At 54.2% G+C, this 14,650-nt stretch overlaps 2 protein-coding genes across 2 annotated transcripts; both read left to right on the top strand.

The window, feature by feature from the left end:
- Window positions 1-4,703: 4,703 nt before the first annotated feature.
- Window positions 4,704-6,490, top strand: LOC126649503 (C-type natriuretic peptide-like). The gene is made up of 2 exons (XM_050333702.1): window positions 4,704-4,802; window positions 6,218-6,490. The coding sequence occupies exons 1-2, from the start codon at window positions 4,704-4,706 to the stop codon at window positions 6,488-6,490; spliced, it is 372 nt and encodes a 123-aa protein (XP_050189659.1).
- Window positions 6,491-8,907: 2,417 nt separating this feature from the next.
- On the top strand, window positions 8,908-12,777 carry GAPDH (glyceraldehyde-3-phosphate dehydrogenase). Its single transcript, XM_050331221.1, has 12 exons — window positions 8,908-9,005; window positions 9,507-9,550; window positions 10,122-10,221; window positions 10,363-10,469; window positions 10,556-10,646; window positions 10,817-10,932; window positions 11,033-11,114; window positions 11,262-11,413; window positions 11,523-11,601; window positions 11,835-11,918; window positions 12,038-12,135; window positions 12,475-12,777. Exons 2-12 carry the CDS (start codon window positions 9,528-9,530, stop codon window positions 12,542-12,544), a joined length of 1,002 nt encoding a protein of 333 aa, XP_050187178.1. The 5' UTR covers window positions 8,908-9,005; window positions 9,507-9,527; the 3' UTR covers window positions 12,545-12,777.
- The last annotated feature ends 1,873 nt before the right edge of the window (window positions 12,778-14,650 follow it).

Consider the following 14,650-nt stretch of genomic DNA (forward strand, 5'->3'; position numbering starts at 1 on the left):
TTTTAAAAAGTTTTAAAAAACAAAAACAACCCAACACTAAAAACTTTAATAATTCTGATTTGATCAAGTCACTAAGTATACTGATAGCATCGGCTGTTTCACTGTGCTTTTTGGAATGTATTAGCTGCACATCCAATTATGTTTCAAATAAGACTGGCACTTTTACACTCTTTCCTTCCACGAATGCCACATCAGTGTTCAAGTCAGTCCTGGCACTCCTTGAACTGCCCTGTGAACATAAAGTGCCCTAAATTAAACTTTGTGTTAATCACATAAATAACCTTTAACCTCCTGTCTCAAAGGCAAGTTGGCATTTGTCCCAGAGCTATTACTACAGAATTATTTCCTCTTACCTGTCAGCTGCCTAGAAAGCAGACTAGTCACTAGCTGGGCAGGGACAGGAAGGGTCCTCCTCCTCTCTGCAGCTTCCTGCAGATCTTCTGCAGTCTCTGTCTCTGAGGATCTACCAATTTCCCACAGTTGCTGGGGTTACCCTTGGTTCACCCAGGAAGCAGAGCATGCTGCTCAGTTCCCCTCTGGCCTGGCTGCATAACTAGCAGTAAAAGATTGCTGTAGCTTAATTTGATCCCTATTTTAAAAAAAAGAAAAGTCATTAGTAATTGCATAGCTTTGCATTGACCTGGGCCCTATGGTTTTTCATGCCAATAGCTGAATGGACATATTAAATGTTAAACATGGTAACATGTTAAATGTGTGTAGAAACAAGTAGAATGGGGGGAATGACAGGGTGACAGGTGTATTTACTGGAGTGAGCCATGTGAACCAAACACCACACTTGAGTCCCGTGCCACAGTGAGAATACCTGCCCACTTGCCACCACTGGCATAAGAGCCAGGTACCAGTACAGATATACTCCAACTCCAGGGCACGCCAGTAGCAACAGCACAATCACGTGAAATACAAAGATCAGAAAGCTATAGCTATATTGCTCCTCTCTCCCTTCCTCCCTGATAAAATATTCAGTGAAGGCTACAGGAGACAGAGGCGGCAGCAGTAAATATGACAGAGTCATGCACACGGTACATGATTCCCCCACCACCCACAGGGTTTGTCACTCACACATGGGAATGAAAAAAGAAAAGGGCAGCATATATGGGTGTCTGCTCAGACTCAAGGTTTTACGAGCCTGTGCAATCAATCTTGTGTATTTGTGAGATAATATGTTGACAGTAGTGCAGAAGGGGAAATATGAATGGGTGGATAGAGGAAGCAAGGTGGCCATAAAACTTATGCGCTGGCTCACCTTCAGGCCATGCTCTTCCAGTACAAGGGGTTAAACTTCCTTCGGGAGAGCCGTGCAGCCACCTTTCTCAGATGACACGGTGGCTCCTTCACTGCTTTGCAGTCTGTTTCTTGCTCTGTCCTGGACACTGCGCTGCCTGGACAAGTGAGAGTGGAAAGTCAGTGAGTGGTGGCTCCATTTGGTCCCTTTTTGCAACTTCTTCAGGTGGAGCATCCTCCTCTCCTCACTGTCATCTCCTGACATTGGAAAAATTAGCAGTCCTGTGTCATGGATAAAGAAGTCCTACAGAAAGATGAGGCAAAACCCAGGAGGGGTTTGGACAGCTACACAGTGGCTACTGCATAAAGTAGATGGTTGCTGCCCTTCTGTTCCTCACAAGCAGATATTTTGGTGGCTGCCACAATGACCAGGAATTGCTACTGAAGTACTAATGTCACTCCCTTGCTTCTGAGGCAGTGGGATTACTCAGTGCCAAAATCAGTGGTGTTTCCATTCTCTGAGGGACTCCTGACCATGGCTGCTCTGACCTCCTTCCTACAAATGATACCAGTGGAATAAGGTGAATATTGCTCTTGCTTCTAGAGCCTGCAGCAACCATTATCCCTTTCCATCACCATGGGCCAAGGGCTGTTCCCTCAGGGTACTTCACTCAGTTCCTAGTCCTCCCACCCTCCAGTTGCCCTGCTCCTTTCCTATATAAGCAACTGTTTGTAAAACACTGATTGTGATTCAGCAGGAGACCACTTTTCTGGTGGTCTTGCAAGCTCTTGAATCAGTGCCCTAGCATCAGAGGGGGAAGGGTTTTTATAGAGGAAACTTGTTAGCATCAGAGAGGAAAGAAAGACAATAACCTATTTGAGTCAGAAAACTGGGGCAATTGGGGACTCGTCTGCCAAAGCCTTTTCACTTCACAGTCACTGCCAGGACATGTCAGAGCAACTTTTCAGTGCTACTGCAGTCCCAGCAAGGATCTGGGACGCAGAGCAGCTGCAACATCACGGCACCTGAGTAATTGAGCACCATTTTATCCAGGCTTTGCTGGATTTGCAAGAATTTTCAAGAATCTGCAAGAGAATGTGCAAATTTTCTGCAGTCTCTGAAAGTTTCTTGTTTGGTAGGGGAAAGTGATGGTTCCTTCCCCCTTGCCAGCCCCAGCTTTTGCTGGATCTGAGGAGGGGAACTTGTCACTTGAGATCTCAGAGCCTGTCCACCCCTGCAGGGCTCAGTCTTTGTGCAAGTGGACTGGAATTCTGGAGCAGTTGCAAACACATTTCTGGCATTCTTGCAGTACGGGGGCCACCACATTCAGAGGATGCCAGGTCACGCTGCTGCTACATTTTGTAACAAAAACGAAGTGTTGTTGCTTTGGTACTTACCTTTCACTCAGGAAAGACCTGACTCCTGCAACCGGTGCGTTCAACCCGAGATGCACCTGCCTGCGGCTCTCTTGCCGGCAGCATGAGCGCTCTGGCAGGCTGACTCAGCTCTTTCTGGTTGGTCAGATGTGACTGGGAAGTACAGAACAGCATCCTCTGGGACACCTTGCATGTGGAATGAACACGTGCTCACTTCCTGTCCTCCTCCCTTTCTTTTCCACCCCTCTGAATCTTTCACACCACGATACTCCATACCCTACTGCACCCAGCACATGGCTGTGCACGCATCCCAAACTCCGTCTGTGCCCAGGCACCCCCGTCTGAATGCCCACGTGGACAGCACGTCCCATGACTCTCCAGCAGTCACCTGTGCTTTGTAGATTACAAGGCTGGTATGAAAGTAATGCTGTTCCCCACGAAAGGTCTCGGTGAAGGACATTAGCAGGGACCTAGGGAGCCCCTCCGTGTGCTGGGTCAGGCGAGGGGGTGACAGGGGACAAGATCACCAGAGGATTGCATTGCTTTGGAGCCGACACCAGACATGGGTCACCGATATCAGGTGGAGCTAATAAAATTGGATGGCCCCACCTGTACAAAGTGTCTCCTGCTTCCAGCATCACTGCTCCAGAGTGATGCCCCTACTCACTTCTCGCAGACTGGTTGCAAAATGGTTCGTAAAACTTTCTGGCTCCTTGGGCAGTGAAGAAAGGGACCCACAAGTCAGCATCTGTAGGTGTTTCATTTCAGAAAGAAGGAATGGAGGGAGGGAGAGAGAGCAAATATCTGAACTGTGACTTTTGTTATCTCTGCAAAAGAGTTTTTTTTTCTAGTTTTCTTTCCTTGGGGAAAAAACAAACAAACAAACAAACACAACTTTCTTTTCTAATTTTCTTCTTTCCTTGTAAAAAATAAGCAAAAGCAGGCAGCAGAACACTTCCTGTCAAGTTTTGACCCAACTGCTTTGTGCAACAGTACTGAAGAAAGGGAAGTTTAAGGTTGTGTTAAACGCACCCAGTACACCCATTACTAATCCTGTACTGGGGTACAGTCCCCCCATTCCTCTCCCCTGACAAACTTTCCTGATTAGTTTCTGTCTTCATAACCAGGCTGACTTCTGCACCCTGATCTCCAAACAGTGACCTCATTGCCTTGTTCAGCTGGTGAGAAACTACAGTAAAATGGGAGAGGTAAACAAAGGGGGGGAACTAATGGCCAGAAGATTTAGGAGGTAGGAATCTGCTTCTTGCCGTCCTGCTTCCATTGTATGCCTGAGCTTGAGAAAGTGCAAACTGAGCCTCAACAAGGTCTTTTCTGTGATGGTTCCTCTGGAAACTCACCCCAGTCCTCTAGATGGTGATTTGGGACAACCAGCCTGCAAATTATATGCCCACTAATACTAGACCCAGGGTCCTGTCACTGCTACAAATTCCATATAGTACCAGAATTCACCCACCTTCTGCAGCAGGAGCTCTTCATTTCCAGACCAACTGTCTCACCAAAATATAAATACTAAAACCAAATGCCTGTATTGTCACAGAGCTGAACCTGTGTCTGTTCTGTGCAGCCAGCAGCGTGCCCACTGCTAGATGAGCTGTAGTTCATACTCATGCTGATTAGAGAAACAGCAGTAACAGCACTCTGCCTACAAGGAGTATGTTCAATACCATTACACAATGCAGCCTTCAATATCCTCCTTTGGTACATGTTTCAAAGTGTCACCCCGTCCCTGACCCTGACAGATACCTCCAGGTCCTGGGCAGCAGCAGCTCAACTCACATTGAGTGAGTTGAGTTGAAGACATTAGTCTTCCCAGACACTCAGTAAACACCTTTGTGTCCTTTTTCTTTAGAGGAAGGGGTCTTGCTGAGCTCACCCTGAAATATATCACCCTGGACAAAAGGGCTGAAAGGTTAAGGAGCTCCGGGGGGTGGATCAGCAGGGAGCTGGGAGCCAGGCGCCGGCCAGAACCAAAGCTATAAAGGCAGAGAGGGGCGAGGGGCCACATTCGACACGGATGCTGCGTGTCCTGCCTCACCTCCCACAAGCCCTGGGATAAGAAGATGATGCTGGGGCTCCAGTCATGGCCTTGCTCGTTTTTCCTCATCTTGGTTCTGCTCTCTGCCAGCGTTCAGACTGTGTCCTTACCAGGACAAAGGCTACAGGTAGGAGGGAGTGGGAGAGAGCTGAGGGAGGTTTCAGAAGTGGAGAGACAATTTGGGGAAGTTGTGTTTGAACCTCGAATGAGTGGCAGTCCCAAATTTCAACTACTGGAGGCTGCTGTCTATTCTCACTGTTCCCTCCCCTTCAGTCCCAACAGCCTCAGCTCTAGGGTGACTTTATAACCCAGCTCCTAAAGAGCACCAGCATTTTAAGATGGGAAACGCACAAAAGCTTTTTAGTGCTCTGCAGAGGGTTTTAATGGTAAAGAGCCTGCCCCTGTCTTACCCTGCTCTCTGTCAGCAACAACCAGAAATCACAGTTGTATCTCTCATCATGTTCAGTGCCTGGTTCTGACATTTCAGAGGGAAGAAATATCCTGTTTGGCCAGGATTTTTGCTCCTAAGTTCAGTACTGCCCCTCAGTAGACACTCTTTAAGGCCAAGAGCCCCTGTCAGGATGCCAGCAAAAGGCTTCTTCACTTGAGTAAATCTTTTATCCTCAGTAGTTGCAGCAATAATATTTTTGGCTTTCAAATCTACCCAGCTCCCTCTTACCCAAACCCTAACCTGAGCCCCAACACCTTGCCTTCACATGACCCTGGAAAGCTCCAGGGAAGTAGTCAGGACATGAACTAAAATCGCAAGACTGATCCTGGTATGACTCAACACTTTCACTCCTCGCTGAAGATGCCTGTGTCCGCTTCAGTTAACTTGCTATTGCAAAGAGCTGCACAAAGGCATCTTCAGCCTTAGCTCAGCATCCATGTGAGAGACAGATGTGGAATGGTTACTGCAGGCTGCTTCCCAGGGCAGCCATGCCATGCCTCTAGTGCACCCAATGCAACCATCAACCCTTGTCTGCAGGCTTCCAGCAGTGCTGGGGGTGTACAATCAGCAGATATGATCTAGAGGATTCCTGGCAGATGGGGAGTCCCCCTTCCTCACACCTGCTCTGCTCCTGCCTCTCCCTCTTACCAGCAAGTATTTGAGGCAGGTCCATCCTTCCCACCAGCCTTCTGGAAGAAATGAAATGCCACACAGCAGCCTGAATACACAGAGGAGCTCAGCATCCACAAGAGGAGCAAGGACTGAAGCCTGTTACCTTCCAAATCCAGGGATGGGAGGCTGGTGTATGGCTTGACAAGAGCAGGGCAATCTGCACGCAGGCAGAGGCTCACAGCAGGTGCCTGCCTGCTGTTTTGGACAGCAGTCATTTCAGACAGCAGGAGCTGGTGATCTAGCCCTTCCCTCTGTCTGGACGCAATGTCACAGGCACAGTGCTGTGCGCAAACATCACTTTAGGTCCTGCCTAAGCCCTAAGGAGGGTATGGGCAGTGGAGTACGAGGGGGTACAAAGCTTATAGCCAGGAGCAAAGGCATCTCTGCTCTCACCCCCCTCTTGTTTCTGTTTATCCCAGATGCTCCTTTCACGGTTGCTGCCCCTGGAGCCCGACTCCACGCTGGCCGAAGAGGACACAAAGGAGGGGTCCAGCTTTGGTCCTCAGCTACTCTCCTCCACCCTCCCCTTCCTCCCATCTAGGGCTAGAGCTGCCCGTCCTTCCCTCTGGCGCAAGACCCTCGCCAGTCGAAAGTGGGCATTGCCTGGAGATTGGGCCTGGAAGGCCATGCCCAGGGGCTGCTTTGGGCTGAAACTGGACCGCATCGGGACCTTCAGTGGTTTGGGGTGTTAGATTTGGAGGGGCTCTGAGGTGAGAGGGCCAGCAGTGAGGGGGCTCGAACAAACGGGCAGGGACGAAGTTAAGGGGAGAGTTGAACGCACAGAGAGCGAGCGGATGGGGGCAGCGGGGGCAGGCTATGAGGCCACCACCTGCCGGCATGCAGGGCCAGGGCCGGGGACCCCCCGCGCTGCCGGGGCTGTGCTGGGGCCCGGCCGGGGCGGGAGCAGGCGGGCGGGACGCCGCTGGGCGGCTCACCAGCCCCGCTTCTCCACAGCTGGGGTCACCCAGGCTCGGGGACGAGCACGGCGTGGGGAACCGGCGCGGCGCACCGCTGGACGAAGCCCCGAAGCTCCCGTCCCGAAGGAGCGCGGCGGCGGCTGCGGGGAAGCGGCGCGGCGGTACCGGGAGAAGCTGCCCATCTCCGCAGCTGGCCCCCTCTGCCGCTGGACCCCCGGCTACGCCAGCAGCCCTTTCCCCTCGTCCCCGCGCCTGAGGACTCGCTGATTAAACACGCTGTACTAATTGCCGCGTCCGAGCTCGGCGGTGGCCGCCCCCCGGCCGTGGGGCGGGCGGGAAGCGGCGGCAGAGCTGGCCCCGCGCCCCCGGCCCCACGCGCGGGGCCGCACCGGGCTGTGCCGCCGCCGCCATTCCGCGCGGGGCGGGCGGCACGCGCGGCTGCGGCGCGGTGCTGCCGAGGAGGGGGGGCGGCACACGGATGAAGGATCCACCGGACACCGGAGTACAAGGGCCGCGTTGGCTCAGTCCGGCCGCACTCTGCCCCCACCAGAGCAAACACAGGGGCCTCCTCTTTGCGGTGAAGCTTCCCCTGCGGAGCCTCCCTCGGTGTACTGCGACTGGGGCACCACGGACCCCGGCACGCGTTCGCAGCCCCGCTGCTATACCACGCGAGCCATCATCATCCTCTGGCCTTTAAGAAAAGGTTGTAACCTCAGCTGGTGTCTAAACTTAGCCGCCAGCACCTCGGCAGCACCGGGAATAGCAGTGGTACAAGGAGAGTTGGGTTACGTTTGAGCTGTGTGACCCCTCTCTGCCCCCCACCCGAGTATCTGCGTGGTTCCCCCAGCCCGCTCCCCCCTCTTCATCATCAAAGACCTCCTCAGCTGAGCAGCCAGAGGGACGTTCCTCCTCCCACCACCTCCCCCTCCCCTCCCCCGCCCGTCCAGATTTCCATCCATTAGAATCACAGGAATCCATTAGAATCACAGACTTCTCTCTGAGTTGGAGGAGACCACACTGTTCCCACACCTCCCTTCTGGATGGGGGGGGATTTGGGCGTGCTGTTGGCGTTGTATCTAACGCGAGTTTGTCCCGCCGCACCTGCCCCGCACTGAGTCGCGGGATGCAACCCGGCAGGGCTCAGAGAGGGAGCCCGGGATGGGGGGCGGGGAGCAGGGCAGCGGCCATGCCAGGAGCGCTTCCTCCTCGCAGGCAGCCGGGGAAGGCGGGCCGAGGCGGCAGACGAGCAGGATTTCCGCCGTCACGTCCCGCGGGCAGCGGCACCAGTGCCGCAGTGCCTCATTAAGATGGTGCTCACGCTGCGGCCCGCCCGGGGCCCCTCCAGGACACGCCTCGATAAACCCACCCGGGGTGGGTCCCAGGCTCAGGGTGAGAGAGCTCCCAGCCAACACCTGCAGCTTCCCAGCGCCAGGGGAATTGGGAGTTGCAAAGAGGCTGCTACCTTGGGGTGTCCCCAGCATCCCTTTCGCCCTTCCTACCACAGAATTATAGAATGTTAAGGGATTGGAATAGACTCGAAAGATCATCTAGTCACAATCCCCCTGCGATGGGCAGGGACACCTCTCACTAGACCAAGTTGCTTAAGGCCTTATCCAATCTGGCTTTGAGCACTTCCAGGGCTGGGGCATCCACGACCTCCCTGGAAAACCCGTTCCAGTGTCTCACCACCCTCACATTAAAAAAGTCAATGCTAATAGCCAACCTAAATTTCCCGTCTTTCAATTTGTAGCCGTTACTCCTTATCCTATCACTATAGTTCTTATCAGAGAATCCCTTCCCGGCTTCTCTGTAGGTCCCCTTCAGATACTGGATACTATTCCGTGCAGGGGGTTGGGGGGTGCCTGCCCTTTGTTACCAGGTGAAAGCAGCGCACGCCATCCCCCGGGGCAGCAGCGAGGCCGGCGGGGGCAGTCCCTCACCGGCATCATCGGGGGGCGGCGGGGGGACCCCTCCGCCTCCTCGGGCAGGGGTACCACCGCCAACCCCCGCCAGCCCTGGGGCGGCTTGACGGGTCGAGGATGAGCGCCGCGGACCCGTCGTTCCCGGCGCCGGGCCTTTGTTGCCGGGGGGCGGCGGGGCGGGGGCTGCGGGGGGGTCCGGCGGCCGCACCCGCAGCGCGGGCGCACGTAGCCCGGCCCGGCCCCCGCGCTCCCATTGGGCTGCGGCGCGGCGGGGCGGGCCCCAGCCCTGCCCTTCCGTGCCTATAAAGGGTGGCGGAGGAGCGCTGCGCCACCTCCTCACTGCGCGCTGGGCGGCTCGGAGGCAGCAGGTAACGGGCGGGGGGCCGGGAGATGCGCGGAGGGGGAGAGAGTGGCGGCCGGGGGTGGGCGTGTGAGGTTTCCCCTCCCCACATATGCACACACCGCCCACCGGTGGGGAGGCGGCAGCGGGCGGCAGCCCCGGCGGAGCAGGGCCGCGTGGCGGCGGGGCCCGCGGGCACAAAGGCGGCGCGGCGCAAAATGGCGGGGGCAGCATAAGGGGAGGCGAGGGGGATGGGGACGTGGGTCTGCGGGATGATCACCTGAGGGGGAGGAGGAGGGGATGGGAGGCTCGGGGTGGGGGTGCGGGGAGGAGCGGAGGGATGATGGCCCGGGGCGGGGGGATGATCGCCCGGGTGGGGGCGGGCTCGGAGCGCGGGCAGCCCCTCGCCCGCCCCCCTCGCGCCCCCTCAGCGAGGGAGAGACGTTAACGGTGCCCGGGGCGCGCGCGGCAGCGTGGGGCGGTTGTGGCCGGTTCCCCTCAGTCCCTCAATGGCGGTTTCTGCCCGCAGGAACATCCCGAAGAAGCAAAGATGGTGAAAGTCGGAGTCAACGGGTGAGTGTCGGGGTCGGTGGGGCAGGGAGGGAGTCGGGATGGGGGGGGCAAGGTCGCCTCAAGGGCGCGGGGGAGGATTTGGGTGGAGGGGGGGCGGTTTGAGCCCCTCCGGTCCCCGCTCCGCCGTCGCCCCCCGGGGCAAAGCGGTGCCTGCTGAGTCACTTCCCTGCAGATTCGGGGTGACTCACCCCGGAAGGCGCTTTCGCTGCTTAGCTGCCCCAATTTCCCCCCACACATCCCCGGGGATCCCCACAGCCCCCCACCGAAAGGTCGCCCGGTGGATCGTGTGTCGGTGACGGCCCCGGGGATGTGACCTTCTCGTGCAGGGCCGAGGAGTAACCGGATCCCCGGGGCCTCAGTAAATTTAGCGCTTGACCTTTCCGGGGCGGGGGTCGCTCTTAATCTTTAACCGGGGTGCCTTGGCCTTTGGACGGGCTGCAGGGCTCCCTCCTGCCCTGCCGGGCAGGGAGCAGCAGATGATCCCGAGGGAAGGCTGCCAAGGACTGCCTGCGTGCCCAGCCCGGCAGGTTCCCTGTTGTGCCTTCACACCCGTCTCTTTCTCTCTTTCCAGATTTGGCCGCATCGGCCGCCTGGTCACCCGGGCTGCCGTCCTTTCTGGCAAAGTCCAAGTGGTGGCCATCAACGATCCTTTCATTGATCTGAACTACATGGTGAGTTGCCTTGCAGTGCCCCCTCTGGGCCTTTCCGAGTAGGGCTTCTCTGGATCTGTTCTAGTAGCTTCCCAGGAAAAACGAGTGTTATAGGAGGATTGAAGCCCAGGTACCTGACCTTACTCTCTCTTTCTTTGCTAGGTTTACATGTTCAAGTATGACTCTACTCATGGTCATTTCAAGGGCACTGTCAAGGCTGAGAATGGGAAACTTGTAATTAATGGGAATGCTATCACCATCTTCCAGGAGTAAGTAATCTCTTTTCCTCTCACCCGTCTGGAGCATGAAAGCGTGTGTTTTGTGGAGCAGCTCTTACAATTCTGTCTCTCCTCAGGCGTGACCCCAGCAACATCAAGTGGGGAGATGCTGGTGCTGAATATGTTGTGGAGTCCACCGGTGTCTTTACCACCATGGAGAAGGCCGGGGTAAGTATGCCATAGTGGCACACAAGAGAAGGGATACAACCACTCTTGCCTCTGGGGCACATTACCATGTGTGGAGTTGCTCAAGATGGGGTTGTAAAGGAGAAGAGGTGGTGAAGAAGCACGCTTGGAGGGATCCTGAGTTATCTAACCTCTTACCTCTCCCTCTCCAGGCTCACCTGAAGGGTGGCGCTAAGCGTGTTATCATCTCTGCCCCCTCAGCTGATGCTCCCATGTTTGTGATGGGTGTCAACCACGAGAAGTACGACAAGTCTCTGAAAATTGTGAGGTAAGGAGAGAGGAAGATGCTTTCTGGCCTGGAGCTCTCACCGGCTGTGTGGGGTCTCCTCTCACCTCTGGCTCATGTATCTTTTTTTTCTCTACCTCAGCAATGCTTCATGCACTACTAACTGCCTGGCACCCTTGGCCAAGGTCATCCATGACAACTTTGGCATCGTCGAGGGTCTTATGGTAGGTCTGCAGCTTGGTGCTGAGAAGGGTGCCCTATCCACAGGTCCCTTCATGTGAGAGGGAAAGCATCAGTAACTCCTTGTGTTCCTTGGGATGCTGTTTCTGGAGAGTACTGGCTGTGTTCTTACTCCTGTGCTGTTTTCTCAGACCACTGTCCATGCCATCACAGCCACACAGAAGACAGTGGATGGACCCTCTGGGAAGCTGTGGAGGGATGGCAGAGGTGCTGCTCAGAACATTATCCCAGCATCTACTGGAGCTGCTAAGGCTGTGGGAAAAGTCATTCCTGAGCTTAATGGGTGAGTGCCCCTTCTTGGTTGTGAGGAGGAGGCAGAATATTCCTGGGGGAATGGAGGGTTGGCAGAGGGATCCTAGATACTGTTTCTTGCTGACTCACTTCTCTCACAGGAAACTTACTGGAATGGCTTTCCGTGTGCCAACCCCTAATGTCTCTGTTGTGGACCTGACCTGCCGTCTGGAAAAACCAGTAAGTGTCGTGGACAAGGTCCTAACAGCCTTCAGATGGTGCCCCTGCTTCCTCTAAACTCCGTCTTGCTCCTGGAATTGCCCTCTGTGCACCTGACTTTGTATCCGAAGAGTTTATCTTTGTGAAAATAGCACCTGCTATGGTGCTCCTATGTGTTTGTCCTCCCTCCCCTGCCCCTGGCGGACATTTTGTGTGAATTGGGATCTGACCATCTCCCATCTGTCTCTTCTCAGGCCAAGTACGATGACATTAAGAGGGTAGTGAAGGCTGCTGCTGATGGGCCCCTGAAGGGCATCCTGGCATACACAGAGGACCAGGTAAGGAACTCCTGGTCTCCTGGCCTGTGGTTACCATCACTTGCCTCATTTCTATGACTGGCAGCAGCTTTGCTGGGATCTTGGGTAACTGTGTGTTAACAATTTCCCCTCTGTTTCAGGTTGTCTCCTGTGACTTCAATGGTGACAGCCATTCCTCCACCTTTGATGCGGGTGCTGGCATCGCACTGAACGACCATTTCGTCAAGCTGGTTTCCTGGTAGGTGCAGCCTTGGTGGGGGCTGGCACAGGCAGGTTGCAGAGTTGGGTTCTGTTGGTCACTGCTGGTAGTCCAGGGGGATACATAGACCCCTGCGGAGTAGGGTTGGCTCCAGCTTGTAACAGTCTCAATGCAGTGAGATTGCTTCTTAGCTGAAACAACTACAGTTTTCTCCTTCCCCTTTTGGAGGGGTGGGTCGGATGCTTATCACTTTCTTACTGGAGGTAGATGGGAAGCTGCCTGGATCAGTTGTGTAGGATGGGGCAAGGAAGCTACAAGAATGGAAGAAAGGATTTGAGGAATGGGTCAGCCCTGACAGCACTTATTTTCTGTCCCCAGGTATGATAACGAGTATGGATACAGCAACCGTGTTGTGGACTTGATGGTCCACATGGCATCCAAGGAGTGAGCCGAGCACACAAGCCCCCCTGCTGCCTAGGGAAGCAGGATTCTCCCTTGTTGGAGCCCCTGCCCTTCTTCACCACCGCTTAGCTCTGCATTCTGCAGTGAGAGGCCAGTTCTGTTCCCTTGTCTCCCCCACTCCTCCAACTTCTCCCCGAGCCTGGGGGAGGTGGAGAGGCTGATAGAAACTGATCTGTTTGTGTACCACCTTACATCAATAAAAGTTATCACCATCTGAAATGCCTTGTCTGTCTGTCAGTGGAAATAGAGGGGAGGGGTGTAGGGAGCAGATGCCTGCATGGCACAGTCTCTGCTGCATGTGGCTGATGTGTGCAGCCTGGTGAGCTGCTCATTCCACATGGGAGAGGCAGGGCTCCTGCCTGTGAGCCAAAATAAGGTGTGGTGCAGGGCTGCGCTCACAAGACCTGCTGTGTGGTAGAAAGGAAAGCAGCTCTGTGACTCCATCCACTTTCTGCCTCTGGATTTGCATGTCTGATGGGCGTATGCAGGATAAAGTACTGAGCAAGGTGGTTCTGCACTTGATTTGCTAAGGGGGTACAAGAAACAGAAATTAGTTCTCCTTCTCTGCCTTAGTAGGGGACAAGGAAGATACTTCCTGGTGTTACACGGAAGATATTTCATCTGCTATTACCTCTTAAAATGAACTGGCTTTGCCCGAGAGGAAATGGCTGCCTAGGGACGTGTCGGAGGCCAGTGTCAGCATGGTGGTGGCTAGTCTTAATTCTGGCTTAATTCTGTGCGTAAGGAGGGGCAGTTGCAGTTAAGCTGCTGAGCAGCAAATCTCTGCAAGGTGAGTGTCAGCCCTCTGACTCCCTGTGTTACCTCTGGAAGCAGGAACACTGCTGGGCAGGGACAGCCTTCCATGACCTGTGAGTGCTAGGACAGATAAGCGATGCACTGCACAAAATCACGTGGCACTCCATTTTTAGCAGCTTAATTTAACATCTCAGGGCTGATGTGTTCTCTCTTTGGCAGGCAGGGTTGGAGCTGTTGTGCGGACCCCGCTTTAGATCCTGATCTGGATGCAGCAAGGACTTAGCTGGAGGACTTAAAACTCCCAGGATCAAGGTATGCTGGACATAAGCTTCCTGGAGCTGCTTATCTCCAGTTGAGAGCTGCGTAAAAATTAAATGTTTGCTGGACTAGAGGGCGATGACTCAAAGTTGTGTTGCAAAGAGAAAAAGGTTAAATAACCTGCCTCTGGATAGAAGCTGGGACTCTGAGCAGCTCACGAGCCCTGGGACAGCACGAATATCTGGCTTACCCCACAAATGGCCCCATGGGAGCTTTAGGTAACTTTGGAGTTAAATGGGAGCTGCCTGATGCTGGAACTCACTGGAGGCAGCCCTCCCGTGGAGCTGGGTTTCTGCTGAGGAGAGGTGTAGCCTGCAGACCTGTCAGGCTTACAAATGAGTCTTGGGTTGGTCCCATCCTGTCCTTGATTGCTGTGCTTGGGTGCTTTGAATGGCTGTGCTGTGTGCATATTTGTGTGTGCGCCAGTCAGCGCCTTGCTTGATAATCTGGAAGTGCAGAGAGGCTACTGAAACACCTCGCAGGGGAGGGGGGAGGGATGGATATGCCTGTTTTCCCATGTAAAACAAATATATTTTGAACAGGGTTAAAAGCTGGAACCTTTTTTTCTCTAAAAGCCTTATGTTTCCTAAGCAAGATAAGGGTGCCTGAAAATTCACATAGAGCAAAGAATTCTTGTTATTTAACAAGAGTGAGCCCTATCCGACCTGAGATCAAATTGCTGTGGGAATGAGCAAGATCACACAACCTGGGGGGTGGGGTGCAGGGAAGAGTATGTGCTCTCAGACCAACAATTGCTGGGAATGTCTTGAATAAATGTTCACTGTGTTTTAAAATACTTTTTCAACTAGTTTACAATCTTGCTTGAAATTCCTAGAAAAACGATAAAAGTATTCAGGCAAGGCGCAAGCCAGGAATCACAGTCTTTAAAACACGGTTGGTCTTGTATGGAAACAGGGAGAACGAGTGTGGCAAACAAGTCATGCAGCTTTTGGACTTGCCTAGAGGGCTTGGTTTCCTCTCTCATATAACCTCCCTGAAAAGCACAGCACTTCTCCAG

Source organism: Myiozetetes cayanensis, unplaced genomic scaffold (genome assembly GCF_022539395.1).
Source record: "Myiozetetes cayanensis isolate MyiCay16 unplaced genomic scaffold, myiCay2020 scf5-8, whole genome shotgun sequence".
NCBI lineage: Eukaryota > Metazoa > Chordata > Aves > Passeriformes > Tyrannidae > Myiozetetes > Myiozetetes cayanensis.